The 16,108-nt window shown below is 51.5% G+C and overlaps 1 protein-coding gene across 3 annotated transcripts in view; it reads left to right on the top strand.

Moving 5' to 3' along the window:
- Positions 1 to 16,108, top strand: part of NADK (NAD kinase) — a 30,422-nt gene extending 14,314 nt beyond the window's left edge. For 2 of the 3 annotated variants that reach the window (XM_025427494.3, XM_025427496.3), the window contains exons 2-12: positions 4,671 to 4,889; positions 6,935 to 7,018; positions 9,780 to 9,909; positions 10,284 to 10,392; positions 10,540 to 10,625; positions 11,657 to 11,759; positions 12,103 to 12,257; positions 12,469 to 12,568; positions 12,648 to 12,805; positions 13,461 to 13,543; positions 13,982 to 16,108. In XM_025427494.3, coding sequence (XP_025283279.1) covers positions 4,671 to 4,889; positions 6,935 to 7,018; positions 9,780 to 9,909; positions 10,284 to 10,392; positions 10,540 to 10,625; positions 11,657 to 11,759; positions 12,103 to 12,257; positions 12,469 to 12,568; positions 12,648 to 12,805; positions 13,461 to 13,543; positions 13,982 to 14,159 — 1,405 coding nt within the window. In that variant the 3' untranslated portion in view covers positions 14,160 to 16,108. Of the gene's footprint in view, positions 1 to 4,670; positions 4,890 to 6,934; positions 7,019 to 9,779; positions 9,910 to 10,283; positions 10,393 to 10,539; positions 10,626 to 11,656; positions 11,760 to 12,102; positions 12,258 to 12,468; positions 12,569 to 12,647; positions 12,806 to 13,460; positions 13,544 to 13,981 lie in introns of those variants that run through there. The other variant, XM_025427497.3, reaches the window with a different exon arrangement.

Raw genomic sequence — 16,108 nt, 5'->3', positions numbered from 1 at the left:
CATATTCTCCCAAAGTAAGGCTGTTTAGTCTATAGTGAAAAATCTGTTAAGCATATCCACCTTCGTTAATGATCTTGGTAGATCTTCTGGAGAACTTGCTGCAGCTTCTATGTCGGCACTTGCTGCTCCACCTTGTACTTTCATGTAACAGAAGTGGTTTTTTCCTTAAACCTCACGAACCAACCTGTGCTGGCTTCCAGCTCCCCTTCTGCAGCTTCCTCTCATCTCTCAGCTTTCATAGGATTGAGGAGAGTCAGGGCTTTACTCTGGATTAGACTGCGTGTTGTGGCTGGTTTGATCAGCAGTAAGGCTGTTTTGCCTTCTTGTCTTTGTGTGCTCCCTGGAACGGCACTTTAGGAACTTTTCCTTTGCATTCACAGCCCGGCTGCCTGTTTGGGACAAGAAGCCTGGCTTTCGGCCTGTCTCAGTTTGCAGCATGCCTTCTTCCTTTATGTTTATATATGAGTTCTAGAATCAGTTTGCCTTTTTTTTTTTAGAAGGAGCATTTTGGGGGGTATGGTACAGAGAAAATCTCAAGCAGACTCCTCACTGAGTTCGGAGCCTGACACGGGGCTTGATGTCACATGACCAAAAGAGTTGGGTACTTAATTGGCTGAGCCACCCAGGTGCCCCAGTTTGTCATTTTATATAGAAGAGTCTGCTGGGGTTTTGTGCGTAGGAATTGTGGAGAATCTAAGTAGTTTGAGGAGAACTGAGAACAATATTGGCCTCTCTGATCTGTGAACATTATTTTATCTCCATTTATTTGCTTTCTTTCATTTCAGCAGCAGCATCTGTAGTTCTTAGTGTCCAATTTTGCACTTTTTACTATTACTGTGATGTCAGTAATATGTAGCATACTAGTTTTCAGGTGTACAACATAATGATTTGTTATGTATATATTGGGAAATGACCACTACAGTGGATCTGGTTAACATCCACCACCACATGGAGTTACAAATTGTTTTCTTACGATGACAACTTTTAAACCTTTTCTCTTAACATTCAAAAATGTGCTCTATTAATATTATTACCTAGAGGGCAGCCCTGGTGGCTTAGCGGTTTAGCGCCACCTTCGGCCCAGGGCCTGATCCTGGGGACCTGGGATTGAGTCCCACATCGGGCTCCCTGCATGGAACCTGCTTCTCCCTCTGCCTGTGTCTCTGTGCCTCTCTCTCTCTCTCTGTTCTCATGAATAAATAAAATCTTTAAAAAAATACGTTATTACCTAGAGTCACAGTGCTGTACATCTCATGACTTATTTTATAACTCGAATTAGTTTCTGTACTTCTGTCAACTACATATCTATATAGCTTATATTTCTTTTTTTTTATAATTTTTTATTTATTTATGATAGGCACATAGTGAGAGAGAGAGAGGCAGAGACACAGGCAGAGGGAGAAGCAGGCTCCATGCACCGGGAGCCTGACGTGGGATTCGATCCCAGATATCCAGGACTGCGCCCTGGGCCAAAAGCAGGCGCCAAACCGCTGCGCCACCCAGGGATCCCTATAGCTTATATTTCAATGTTATTGTAAATAGTGGTTTTTAAATTTTTTTAATAAGATTCATCTATGTATTTTAGAGAGCGTACACGAGTGGGAGGAGGAGGGGCAGAGGTAGAGAAAGAGAATCCCCAAGCAGACTCCCCACTGAGTGTGGAGCCTGACAGAGGGGCTTGATTCCAGGACCCCAAGATCATGACCTGAACTGAAACCAAGAGTTGGCTGCTTGACAAATTAAGCCACTCAGGTGCCCCTATAAATGAGGCACCTGATTTCTTATTGTTTGTTGCTAGTACACGGAGATAGTTATTTGTATGTTGATTTTTGTCTCCTATAACCTTGCTAATAAACTCACTTACTGGATAGTCACTTTTTTGTAGATTCCTTACGATTTTCTACAGAGAAGACCATGCCATCTGACAGTACAGGTTTTTTTTTTTTTTAATTTATTTATGATAGTCACACACACAGAGAGAGAGAGAGAGAGAGAGAGAGAGAGAGAGAGAAGCAGAGACACAGGCAGAGGGAGAAGCAGGCTCCATGCACCGGGAGCCCGACATGGGATTCGATCCCGGGTCTCCAGGATCGCGCCCTGGGCCAAAGTCAGTCGCCAAACCGCTGCGCCACCCAGGGATCCCCCTTTTTTTTTTTAAGTAATCTTTACACCCAATGTGGGGTTCAAGCTCACAATCTGAAGATTAAGAGTCATACACTCCACCAACTGAGCCAGCCAGGTGCCCCTGACAGTACAATTTTACCTGTTCCTTTTTCATACCTATGCGTTTTATTTCATTTTCCTTATTACACTGGCTATGGCCTCCAGTACAATATTGAATAGGAGTGCTTATATCAGACATGTTTTTGTAGGTTTGGGGTTTTATTAAAGATTTTTCATATGTTTGGATAAAACATCAGTGTTTCTCAAGCTAGGAGGATATTGATCCACTAGGGCAGTGTTGTCAACTATAGCTAAAATTTAGAATCACCCAGCGAGCTTTTAAAACTACTGATGCTGGGGATCCCTGGGTGGCTCAGCGGTTTAGTACCTGCCTTCAGCCCAGAGTGTGATCCTGGGGACCTAGGATTGAGTCCCACATCAGGCTCCCTGCATGGAGCCTGCTTCTCCCTCTGCCAGTGTCTCTGTCTCTGTCTCTCTCATGAATAAATAAATACAATCTTAAAAAAAAAAAAAAAAACTACTGATGCCTTTGGTCTGGGTTGGGTGAGGGGGTTACTTTCTGAGGATCCTCAGGTGGTTGTAAGGTGAAGCCAGGGTAGGGGTTCAAGGGCACCATCACTCTTCACCTTAACACAGAGGCCCAGGCTTATCTGTGGTCCACAAGCTTCCCTTCTGTCTCCCATTCACCTCCTGCAATGCCAGCCTCTGATGCATCCTCAACCCCTGCGTGCGGACATTTGACTTTGCCCTGTGTGTTATAGTCTCTTCTGGGATGACCTTGTTTGCTTCACTTGTCCCAGCAAAGTGGGTTGTATGGCAGTTATTCTGCTGGGTTCCACCTGCAGCGCCGCCTTCTGAGGTCTTCCCACACAAGAAACCTGTCCCATCTGCTCTTCCCCTTGGGCAGGTCCAGATGGGCTCTAGCAGCTGTAGGCACCCTCACCACAACCCTGTAGTGGCCTGCCCTCCCTGTCCTTGGAGGATTACCTTTTGGTCCCTTGATCTACACAAGTTTTGTCAAACTGTGCCCTTCCTTTTTTTTTTTTTTTTTTTTTTTGAAGATTTTATTTATTCATGAGAGACACAGAAAGAGAGGCAGAGACATAGGCTTCTCACCCCATCCGAGAGAGAAGCAGGCTCTTCACAGGGAGCCCGATGTGGGACTCGATCCTAGGACCCCAGGATCATGACCTGAGCCAAAGGCAGACACTCAACTGCTGAGCCACCCAGGCATCCCTCTGCCTTTCCTTTTCCATTGTTCAGTGTACTGGTTTCTGCCTCAATTTGTCACCACTTCTACCTTTCTTAGGCTTATTTTATTTCTTTTCTAGCTTTATAGAATCTTGGGTCATTGCTCTTCATTCTCAAAAACTTCAGCCACCTTAATGGGGAGGCATGGACTTTGGTTTGTGTTACATTCCTCTTGTTGTTTGATATGTTATAATGTTGGTTTGATACCCGTTTTGAAGTTGATTAGGACAAAGTTCAGACACTCCCAGGTGGTGCAGGATTGTTTTCTTTGTTCCTACTTTTTTGTCTTTTCCTGATTTTATTGTATTGTAGTTGGAAGGTAAAGATCTCTACCTTCACTAGTATTTGGAAATTGAAGTTTTCTTTGAGGCTAAAGTAGGTCAGTTTTGGCAAATGTTCTTTTGGCTCAGTCACAGGGTCTGGAGTCCAGTGTATATCTGCTAGTCAGTCTTACCGAGGGGCGTTAAGCACTGTACACCCCCATGGTGATCCCCACCCCCTGCATAGTGATTCCCCCCCACAGTGATCCCCCCCACAATGACTCCTCCCCAAGGTGACTCCCCCCCCACAGTGACTCTACCCTGTGGTGATCCCACCACAGTGACTCCTCCCCCTCCGCAGTGACTTCCCCCACAGTGGCTCCCCCCATGGTGATCCCCTCATAGTGACTCGCCCCCCCCATGGTGATTCCCACACACACAATGACTTCCCCCTGCGATGATACCCCCCAGTGATCCCCCTGCAGTGATTTCTCCCTACTGTGATCCCCCTGCAGTGACTTCCTTCCCTACAGTGACTACCCCCTCAACAGTGATCCTCCACAATGACTCCCCCTCATTGTGATCTCCCACAGTGACTCCCTCCACAGTGGCCCCCCACTCCCCCCGCCGTGATTCCCCCGTCACGGTGATCCCTCCAGTGATTCCCCACCCCCACCCCCCACAATGTGCTATATACCTCTGTCTGTGACTTCTCTAGCTGGCCCTTGGCCTTCTCTGTGGGAGAAACACCACAGCTCCAGCCTGTTAGTTCTTATTCTGGAATGTTAGCTCTTCTAGATTCACTAGAAACCACAGGTCGGTTCCTGAGTTCTTGAATATCTTTGGGATAGCGACTATTCTCAAGTCCTTTGGCAAATGGGACTTGAACCATATTTGTCCCACAATGCAATGGGTGCATGTATGTGTATGTATATTATTTTCTGCCTGCATATTTACTTACTTTGTTTTATTAAGGCATCAGTGTTTTTCTGATCGAAGTCCTCATTTACCGACTATGGAAATGGAACAAGAGAAAGTCAACATGAGTAAGGCACTGAGCGCAGACTCGGGCTCGTACCGCTGCTCCGCATGCCATGGGGACGAGGACTGGGGGTCCAAGCATCCCATTCGGGGGCGGGCCAAGTCCCGCAGCCTGTCTGCCTCGCCTGCCCTGGCCAGCGCCAAAGAGTTCAGGTATGAAGGCCCTCCTCCAACCACCATCCTCCCCTGCATGTTCTGACTGCTTGAAACCATGACCAAGGGTTCTTTTAAGGACTCTATACTTCGTAAATCCTGGCTAACACGATGTGTGTCCAGAGGGTAGGGTGGGGCTGAGTCCCAAGAGCAGAGGACAGACGCTCTCCTGGCACGTCTCCCCACATGGTACCAGCACCACATGCTTTTCCCTTTCTTGCCTTATCTGCCAGTGCCCACTCTGACTTTTGGATGTTTGAGGTGTGGGGGTGCTGCCTGAAGGCACACCAGTGGGACCTACACGGTGATGGGGCTGGTGGAGGGCTGAGTGTGGTCACAGGGGGTATTGGGCAAGCACTCTCCCCCAGCCCGATGTGCCCTCTCTGGTGATCCACGTGGTGCGTGTTCTTGCACAATGCTCTTGAGCAACAGTGCTGAGAGCTCCCCATGAAGAGCCCACCCGGCAGCGTTGTAATGGCACCTGTGGGTGTCGCCCTGGCTTCTGGAACATTAAAGGTGGTGAGTTTTGGGTGGAAGCCTCCAGGGCTGGCACTACCTCTCCGGCAGGGGTTACGACTGTCACATGTGGGGGGGTGGGGGAGAGTGTTTGGTGAAAAGTGTGTATTCAGGCAAGGTAGAGCTGCCTGCAGTGCCTTCCCTGGGGCGGGGAGCAGAGCAGGGATGTGGCATCTGTGGTGCAGCTTTTCGTACCAGAGAGGCGGTGCAGGGCTTTCATGTTCCTGGCAGCACTACTTCTGCTTATTGGTTTTGGGGGGTTCAGCACACACCATTTCTAGTTCACAGACTATGGAACGTGGTGCAGTGACAGCAGGTCAGAGGTAGCCTCTGTGTGTGGGTGTCAGTGAAGGAGGAAGATAACAGGAGTGTATCTGGTCACACCAGTCCTTTTTTTTTTTTTTTTTTTTTTAAATATTTTTTTAATTTATTTATGATAGTCATATAGAGGAAGAGAGAGAGGCAGAGACATAGGCAGAGGGAGAAGCAGGCTCCATGCACCTGGAGCCTGACGTGGGATTCGATCCCGGGTCTCCAGGATCGTGCCCTGGGCCAAAGGCAGGCGCCAAACCGCTGTGCCACCCAGGGATCCCTGGTCACACCAGTCCTTGAGCAGGAACTGTGCGTACCCCCTGGGGAGGCCTGCTGTGAGGTGCCTCCCCTCTGTGCACTCGGGGGGGCCAGGGAGGGCTTGTCTTTAACTGGACACCAGCCTCTCTCTTAGGTGTATTGCCTTTTACAGGATGGTAGGAAATCTGTTTTTGTTTGTGTTGAATTTGAAGATTTTGTGGATCCCATGAGACAGTTGAAGATGAAGTCAGCATTTGGCCATCTTTGGGACAATATTTTTGGCACAGGAAGGGACTGTGAGGCCACTGGGGTTGAATACGTCCCAAAACTCCATGGGGGTGTCCTCATTACTCCCTCTTGCCTGTGCCAGGGTGGGTGCCAACCCCTCAAAGAGAGAGAGGGAGGCAGCCAAGTGGTGGTGTCCCCACAACATGTACTGGCCACAGCCCCTTCATTTGGTGATTCTATGATGGCTGAGTCACTTTTTGGTTATTGGAGAAGTTGAACCATTCAAGTAATATCTTTTTATATTGACTGTGCAACTCAGTATGAGCATTTTTGTCAGAATTTTCATGTAGGTAATTTAGGGTTGGTCTCTAAGGTCTTGATTCCCAAGTAGAGACCGGAGGACTGGTCCTCAGACAGACTTGGTCAGAGAGACTGTTCAGTTGCAAATTTCCAGGCCTGACCCTGGGGGAGGTCTTACCTTTTCCTGGGGTGGGGCCTGGGCACCTGCGTTGATTTGGGGTCCTTTTTCTGAGGAGCACGCTCTAATTGCTGATGCTACACAGCATGTGGTGCTTCCATGTGGCTCTGAGGACCAGAGCCAGGTCTCCAGGGACCATCACATGGACACTGGGAAGATGATGGATGTAAGGTCCTTCCAGTTAAAAGCCTTTCTGAGGGTCTAACAGTCTGTACCTAGGTCTGTTCACCCACAGTATCCCATCTCCCCACAGGAGGACTCGCTCTTTGCATGGGCCATGCCCGGTGACCACGTTTGGACCAAAGGCCTGCGTTCTGCAGAACCCTCAGACCATCATGTGAGTGCTGTGGTGGTGGGGGGGTACTCCCTGGAGTGTGTGCTGTCGTGCGATCATGGTGCTGTGCAATGTTCTGACTTGGGTGAGAAGTTCACGTCAGCAGAAGCCACAGGGCATCTCCACCGGCTCCGGTGAGCATGGGGCCTTACCACCCTCCGGACAGCAGATGGGGATCGGGCCACGCTCTGCTTCTCAGGCACTGCAGCTGGATGGGCTTTGACTATGATCTTTAGAGTTACTGTTTTGTTTTTACAGTAAAAAGTCGTGGAGGAAACCAGTATATTTCACAGTACACTGGGTCAGATATGCTTCTCCTCTAATTATTCCTGAAATACAGAGGCATTAACTGGCTATTTTGAGACCCTGCTTTACTTCTGAGAGACACCCCACCTTGTGGGCACAGCTGTTATAAGCACGCCAGACTCCCAGTGCATCTTTGGGGGCCACGCGGATGGGGAGCTGTAAGAACAAAGCTGTCAGGGGTGGAGCTCGAGGGCTCTGTGTGGTGCTCTGACCATGGTGTCTGTCTTAGGGAAAGACCCGAACCACTTACCCCATGGTGCTGCTTTCTCTTAAACAGAATTCCATCCTACCCCGACCGTTGTGCTTGGCACCTCATGGTGAGCTCCCCACCTTCCCTGAAGCCCCCACAAGGTCCCCTCACATTTTGCACAGGGGTGAGGGCTGCAGGTTTAGGTTTATTTCCATGACTGAGCTGTCTAGGGGGTTCTTGCTCTCTGAGGCAGCCCCAGCAGTGGGTTGGGGACAGTGACACTGTCTGTGCTGCCACCTCCAGGCTTCCCAGGGAATTGCTGTGCAAATCGGGAGGTCTTTTGACCTGTGACTTGGCTGCCTTGCCTCTTACAACCAGAATTAAGTTTTATTGTCTTTGCTGGTTCCAGGTGCTCTCTGTAGCTGTCTGGTTACTGCTGCTGTGCTTGGGGCAGGTCCTCTCTGGATGCAGACTCCTACTGGTCTGCCACAGCTCCTCTAGTATCCCACAGCCAGCTCTGCATAGCACCTACCCAGGTGCCTCCAAAACCAGAGCCCCAGCTGCCTGCTGCTGCTGCTCCAAGCCCTGCCCTCCCCTGTGCCCATGCCTTCCTGTTTGCTCTGGCCCTGCCCTTGGCCTTTCCCCATCTGCCTGAGGGCCCCTCCCTGTACTTCCTGGTTTGGGCAGAACTATTCTTTCCTTGTTACTCCACTCGGCCTAAGTGCCACCGTGAGTGTATGAGCCTTAATTAGCCAACATGTAATCCCAGCCGAGCCACATCCACTGTATGAACGGGCTTTGTGAGCCTCAGGGAGGTTATATGGGTTGGTTGAGATGGGGCAGATACCCCTGAAATGTCCCTGGAGCTGACTTGCAGAGTGAGCAGCCATGTCTTCCCTTCCGAGCCCACATGCCCAGCACTGTCTGGTGGGGTTGCCATCTCTGGGGGACCCTTTCTCCACCCTGTACCTGCTCCCTTACAACACTGTACCTTGCTGGGGCAGGGCTTCACATGTCCTAATCTAACTTCTTCTCTAGTGTTTGAAAGTAAGATATTTTAGAAGGGTTGATTACAAAGAACTTTCACTTTCTAATTTATTGTCTGCATTTTCACATTTCTCTTATATTGAAATGGGTGGAATTACCAACATCTGATTGCCTTTGGCTTATTAGGCAGTGGCTCAGATTGGTCACCTACTACCACTCAGGCGTCCTTGCTTTCCCATCCAGCATCCACTACCTGTGTGCTGGAGGAGGGTCAGCCTCCCACCTTGCAGGGTGATCCAGCAGGAGGAGTCCCAGTTGGCAGCCAGGCCTGTGCAGGACACGCTGGTGGCTTTGGCTGGGCACAGCCGGGTCTGAGGACCAGAGAGGCTACAGGCCATGGGTGCCTGGGTCAGCACAAGGGGGCTTCGACCTGGCAGAGGTCCGTGAGCTGTCCACGCTTTTTCTGAGGCCCACGGCCAAGCAGAGTGACGAAGTTTGGGGAGTGTACACCCCTCCACCTGATCAAGGCCTGACAGCTCCTCCCACGGGGCCGAGCCAGTTCCACAGCCCTGCTCAGATTCCTGTGTGGCTGGGATGGGTCAGTGTACCTGGGCCCTGGACAGGGCACGTTCCAACTGCCAAGGGCAGCTGAGCTCAGCCGGCTAGTTTAGTGAAGAGCAGGGGACCTCCAGTCTGGCCTTTTTGGTGTTAAAGGTGATCCTGAGGACTTTTTGTTTTAAATAGGTGATTGGCCAAGAGGATCATGTAAATGGTGAAAAGATTATATAAGATTTGCTTGATTTTTAATTTCTGGGAGTTTTCTTGCCTTAGCTGTTTTATACAGCCTTTCAGAAGTCACTTTAGGATTGTTTTGCTTTTAGTTTTGAGGTTGCAGAAATTACATTTACAGTACAAATGTACAGTTGGGATAATTTGGGGGCTTGGTATGCCCTACACTTCTGTTGTTAGCAAAGTGTGACTAAAATGCTGTGACCAAAGCAGCTGTACCCTACTCATGAGCCACGCACGTGACCTGGGCAGCAATGAAGCTCACAAAGGGTGTTGTGAGTGACCCATCCTCTTGCAGAAACGGCTGGAAAGGGTGAGTGATGGATGGTCAGTAACTGGATGAAGTCACCACACCCCTTGTACTGGTGGTTTGAGTCACGGTGTTGGAGGTTTGTGATGGGGCTAGCACACAGTGCAAGGCCTAAGAGACATGCCTCCGAGGATGCCTGTCCTCTGGAGGGAAAGCATGTGAACACTCCTCTCCCCTCACAGGCATATCCAGGACCCTGCCAGCCAGCGGTTGACGTGGAACAAGTCCCCAAAGAGTGTTCTCGTCATCAAGAAGATGCGGGATGCTAGCCTGCTGCAGCCCTTCAAGGAGCTCTGCACGTACCTGATGGAGGCGAGTGAGCCAGGTTGGGGGGTGGCAACCCCAGGACTCCCCCCCAGCACCCCCTCTGCATCTGTGTCCACTGGATTCCACCCTGTAGCTTGGGAGGCTCCATGTTCTGGGTCATGTGGCAGGGGTGGGCACAGAGCAGGCCAAGTCAAGAAGCCCATTTCAGGCAAGTGACTTCCATAACTGAGGGTCACAGAGCCTCCAGAAGGAAAGAAATCTGTGCGTGAGCAGGTTGAAAGCAGTCTGCTGGCCAGGACTAAGGACTCACTTCCCCCCTCGTCATAAAACACTGTGGCTTAAAAGGAGGCTTCATGGAAGACCAGTGTGATCTGAACTGGGTCTTGTTGGTGGAGCTGATGTGCTTGTCTCCCTTCCAGGAGAACAACATGATTGTTTATGTGGAGAAGAAGGTTCTAGAAGACCCTGCCATGGTGAGCGATGACAACTTTGGAGCAGTGAAGAAAAAGTTCTGCACCTTCAGAGAAGGTGAGTCTGTCCTTGGCTCTGTGGCTTGCTGGCACCACACCCCTGGAGTTGGCAGAAGCTTCTAGCATTCCTGCCCCTCGTGGGCAGAGTGCCCTGTGGCATTGAGGGTTGCCGAGACACCTTTTCTTGTGTTGTTCTATTTTCTAGATTATGATGACATTTCCAATCAGATCGATTTCATCATATGCCTGGGAGGGGATGGGACCCTGCTTTATGCCTCATCACTGTTCCAGGTGAGGTTGGCTGCTGGTTCTGTGCTCCTGGCCTCAGCATTGCATGAGGAGATACTTTCCCAGTGAGGTTTTCCATCCCTTCTGGTACCTTGTGGCTTTATGCCTCAGGGATGCCAAGTTTTATGGTTTCTTATTCTGGTACGGACCAAACTGTTTTTTTTTTTTTTTTAATTTTTATTTATTTATGATAGTCACAGAGAGAGAGAGAGGCAGAGACACAGGCAGAGGGAGAAGCAGGCTCCATGCACCGGGTGCCCGATGTGGGATTCGATCCCGGGTCTCCAGGATCGCGCCCTGGGCCAAAGGCAGGCGCCAAACCGCTGCGCCACCCAGGGATCCCCCAAACTGTTTTTAAGTGTGGTTATTTGGCAATAGAACTGTTTTGCAAATAATACCAAATGATGCATCTGCTCTCTCTCTCTGGGTCTCCTTCCTCACTGGGAGTGCTCCTGGCAGGAGAGTACAAGTATGGCATGCAAGCCTGGACTGGGCAGCAGGAGTGGCTGGGAGGAAGGGGGGACAGTGGCAGAGAAACTGTCCTGGGGGCTGCTGCAGATCTGTGGGCACCTCCTGGCTGAGGCGACGGCCCACAGCAGAGGAAGGCTGCAACTGCAGGCTAAGCCTCCAGGGTAGGAGGGTGGGAGTCTGCGTAGGACCTCACTCAAGTTGCCCAAAGCCTGCCTTCACTCTCTGCTAGACGGGGCCCTTGGAGGGTCCCAGCTGAGGTGTGTTGGAAGGTGAAGTGGGAGGCTCTGGCGTGGAGGCTTGACCAGCTCTCTCCTGTCCTCTGTGGCCAGCAGGCTGGTCAGTTCATTGCTTTGGTTTCTCATCGGCTCTGCATGCCACCATTCCTGGCCTCCCCAACTACTCGCTGACCTTCCGTGCAGTCACTTAGAATCAGCACCAACCATGCACTCATGTGCCTGTCCCTTCCCAGAGACAGTTGGGGACTGGGTCCATCCGTGTTGGGGACAAGTCATGTGGCTTTTGAGTAGATTAGCTAGCTGACAGACCTGCTCATTGGCTCACAGGGCAGCGTACCTCCGGTCATGGCATTCCACCTGGGTTCCCTGGGCTTCCTAACCCCCTTCAACTTCGAGAATTTTCAGTCCCAAGTTACTCAGGTGATACAAGGTAAGTCAGAATGTTCTGGAAGTCACAAGGAGTTCTGAACATGGGATTGTCTTTTCATTTGGTTTTTGGGTTTTTAAATAATGTGTAGAGCAACATTTAAGCATTTCGAGATTGAGATTTAAAATTTTTGAATGGGTCAAACCTTTTTTCCTAACATTGAGAAGTTTGAGGAGGTTACATGCTGAAGCTGCTGTGGGTGCTGACTAGTGGTGGGAACTGATTTTCACAGAAGTCACAGAGGTGCTGCCCTCGGTTTGGGAAAAGAAAGTGGGTGGTCTCTGGTCAAGCAGAGGTGTCTTTGTTTCCTGTGGGGTGCCACACCCCCTTTCCTCCTGGCCCCCAGGGAATGCAGCTGTTGTTCTTCGGAGCCGGCTGAAGGTCCGGGTCGTGAAGGAACTCAGAGGGAAGAAGATGACGATGCCCAACGGGATCAGCGAGAATGGAGTACTGGCTGCAGACCTGGACACGGAGGTTGGGAAGCAGGTCATGCAGTATCAGGTCTGTGGACACGTGCTCTGTCCGGGCTCCGGCCTTGTCCTGCGTGTCGTGTGGCCTCAGGGAGAGAGACACAAGGTGGGGGGACTCTGGGCTGGACCCAGTGGGACCGCCCTCAGGACCTTCCAGAGAGCCCAGGAACAGTACAGGTGCCTGTGGGGCAGACCACCCAGGCTGGCCCCTCCCAGTGTGCAGTCACTTTGTCCTCCCCCAGGTCCTGAACGAGGTTGTCATCGATAGAGGTCCCTCCTCGTACCTGTCCAACGTAGATGTCTACCTAGACGGGCACCTCATCACCACAGTGCAGGGTGACGGTAGGTGGGCGCCTGGGGTCCCACAGGGTGGGGTTGGCGCAGGAACCCACAGAGACTGACCCTGTAGCCTGTCCACCAGGCGTGATCGTCTCCACCCCAACGGGCAGCACAGCGTATGCGGCCGCCGCCGGGGCCTCCATGATCCACCCCAACGTGCCAGCCATCATGATCACGCCCATCTGCCCCCACTCGCTGTCATTCCGACCTATTGTGGTCCCTGCAGGGGTCGAGCTGAAGGTCAGAGTCCACCCTCTATCCTTTCTGGTTTAATCTGTTGCCTGGAGCCTGCCATGCTGACCACCCTCCTTGCCCCCAACTGTGACCCCAACACCCACTGGGTTGTGGGCCCTACCTTGCTGGGTGCTGCAAAGGGCTTCACTCTCGTCCTTATTTGTCTTGTCAGTGGGGGCAGTGCTGAGAGCCAGGCCAGCCGCTCCAACAGGGCTGTGGGCCCTTGGGAGCTGGGGATACTTCCCGCTGGGTAGGGGCAGGGTGAGAGGCACCCTGTGAGGAGTGGTGCTTTGGTCCTGGCATGTGGCTGGTGTCCACTGTTGATCCTCCATCTCCGTTCTTGGCTGGCATGTCCCTGCTCTGAGCCCTGGTAGGTGGGGCCACAAAGAGAGAGCACTGGAGGCAGACTCCTGGCTGGTGTCCTTGGCTCTGGGTAGATGGTTGGTGACTGGGCTTGATGACTGCCTGTCCTGTTTCCCAGGGTTGGTGTCAAGTGAGACATAAGTGAGGGCCTTCATGGCCTAGAACTGGCCTTGGTGAAGAGTGGGCTATAAGGATACCTTCAAGGGTTCTCCTGGGCAGTGCTCCACTCCCTGGGGCAGGGGTCTAAGGTTTTCAGCTGCATTCATGAGCCCGAACCTGTCCTGTTTGACTCCTTCAGATCATGCTTTCACCGGAAGCAAGGAACACCGCATGGGTGTCCTTCGATGGACGGAAAAGACAGGAAATCCGCCATGGAGACAGGTGTGTGAGCCTTGGGGCTGGAGTAGGGGCAGGCCCTGCCTGCTGCCTTCATGCCCTGTTGAGGTTGGCTTGTGGGGGTCCCGCAGACAGAACTCTATTACTGACCACCGTGGGACTCCATCCTCTTGGGCAGCTGGTCACCCACGCAGGAGGCAACATGTGACCCATGTTGTGCTGCGCTGAGGGTGACAGGTTCATGGCCTCTCACTCTGTCCCACCCTCCTGCCCTGGTGCCGCTGTGGCTACTCCTGTCCACTCGGTCCCAGGAGGTACTCCCCCTGAGCCCCCTGTCCTTAGGGTGAGGCAGGCCCCAGGCTCTGCAGCAAGTGGCATGAGCAGAGCACAGATGGTGCCCAGCTAGGCTGGGCATGGCCCCTGGGGAAGGGTCTTGGCCTGGTGCTGTGAGCTTACCTGTGCTGTATCTCTCCCCTGCCTCAGCATCAGCATCACTACCTCTTGCTACCCGCTTCCTTCCATCTGCGTCCGAGACCCTGTGAGCGACTGGTTTGAGAGCCTTGCACAGTGTCTGCACTGGAACGTGCGGAAGAAACAGGCGCATTTCACGGAGGAGGAGGAGGAGGAGGAGGAAGGGGAGGAGGGGGAGGGGGAGGGCTAGGTCTGAGCTCCTGCTGTCCACACTCGGGACCCCAGAGTCCCGAAGCTGCTCCCCTGCCTGGTTCCCACTCACCTTCCGCCTTCTGGGAACAGGCTGACCTGAGCACATGCGCTGTGAGCCCGAGCAGGCATCAGAAGTCACAGCACTTTGTAGCCAGGGGAAGAGCCGGAATCTGCCTTTTGTCAACCAGATCAGCTGTTTTTAACATTTTAAATCTTGACTTCTTTTTTGCATTTCTAAATAAGAAAAGTGATGTTGGGGGGCACCTGTGCTGTGGCTCAGGGCCTGGCCGCAGGTTGGGGATGCCAGAGCTGGGTGTGCTCTGTGTAATTCTTTGTCAGGAAACCTGTGCTTCAATCAGTATGTTGAAATTCATAGGGGATCAGAATGGATTGATCCGTCTTTCCGTGTTGAAAATAAATGTCTTGTAGCCAAAAACCTATAGCTACCACGATTTTCCCCTTAAATCCTGCACCTTTTCCCTTAAAAGGACTTAGAGGGGACACTTCTGCAGAGACAGTTTGGTATTTGATTGGCTGATGAATGTAGGGGTCCCCTCTCTCTCCTGCTCAGCATCTGTACCTCATCTGGGCATACCTTCCTGCCTTGGTCACAAGGCTCTCCCCTCCCCCGCTGCTGTGGTGTGACAGGTGCCGGCAGAGCTCCATGCTGTCGCCCCCTGCAAGCCCAGCGTGACCTGGTAGGAGGTCAGACCCATGCACATTCCTCGTGAAGCAGGGGCAGCCCCCTCTGTACCCTGAAAGGTATTTTAAATCCTGTGTATACTTTGTAGACATTATTTTAAGTTTTCTGAACTGCTTATGTACAGATTTTATTGTACACACTTTGAAGATTTCAGAGGGGATGGGATTTGGACTGTTGTGAAATGGAGCCTTGTTCCGATGTTTACACGTGTTCTGTTTGGTGCCGTGAGCTGGGACCACTCTGTTCAGCATGCTCACTGTGGGGGTGATGGTCCATGGAGAGACAGGGCGCTTCTCGGTTAGTAAGCCGTGGTACTTTGTGACTACAACTAGAAGATGGGGACGCATTGGTTAGTGAGGAAAGAGGTGGTGGGGACGTTCTGTGTCCATTCTGCTCTTGCTTCTCCCCATTGGCCTGGGCTTGCGAGGAAACTCCCATCATTCCAGCGGTCACTCCTTTGCCAGCTGGCCACCCAGACCATAGGCGTGTGTGTTTGCCACCTGGGACCAGAGCCAGAGTGGTCTGGTGGGAGCTGTGGCTCAGTGCACATGGCTTTGGCCCCCGGTTGCTGTTTGTTGCCTGACAGACATCCTACACTTGGGCATCTGTTTCTGAGTAACTGATTTCTCTTTGAGGTGCATTTTTAATCTATTGAATTGGCAAGAACACAAGGGACAGAAGCTGCCCTTTCTTGGACTCTTCTGGAGTAAGAGGGATGGGCCTGTGCTTTGCCCTCGTGGAGGGTCACATGCCTCATTCTTGGGCTGATAGAAGGGCTCTGGAGCACGTGTGCAGCCACGCTGAGCCAGGGGCCTCCACAGAGCAGGCTCTGCAGCCTGAGCACCATCTCCTGTGTCTGCTTTAGTGCCTGTGGCTCTCAGTGTGGTGCTTGGCCAACGGCCCTTATCACCCACCCACCCACAGGCACCTGGCAAGGTCAGAGGCTCACTGCTCAGACTCCCTTGGGCTGAGAGGGGGCTGAACCAAACCTCCCAGCTTTAGGTCCCAAAGACAGTGTCATTCAGAATTTGAGTCACTGGTTTAGACAGAAAAAAAAAAAAAAAAAAAAAAAGCAAGTGCTAACCAAGTCTGAAAGCAGCATGATTTGGAAGAAAACTTTGGATTTTTTGAAGTAAATTCTTAATGTTTCATATTGTTAATATCTTGAAAATTTGTTAGATGTTGTTGGAAGCCTTATTACTATTTTCAGATCCTTTCAATAAACAGACTTGTTTAAAAAGTTG

This window comes from Canis lupus, chromosome 5 (genome assembly GCF_003254725.2).
Source record: "Canis lupus dingo isolate Sandy chromosome 5, ASM325472v2, whole genome shotgun sequence".
Lineage (NCBI taxonomy): Eukaryota > Metazoa > Chordata > Mammalia > Carnivora > Canidae > Canis > Canis lupus.
This window is presented reverse-complemented; position numbering and strand designations above follow the sequence as displayed.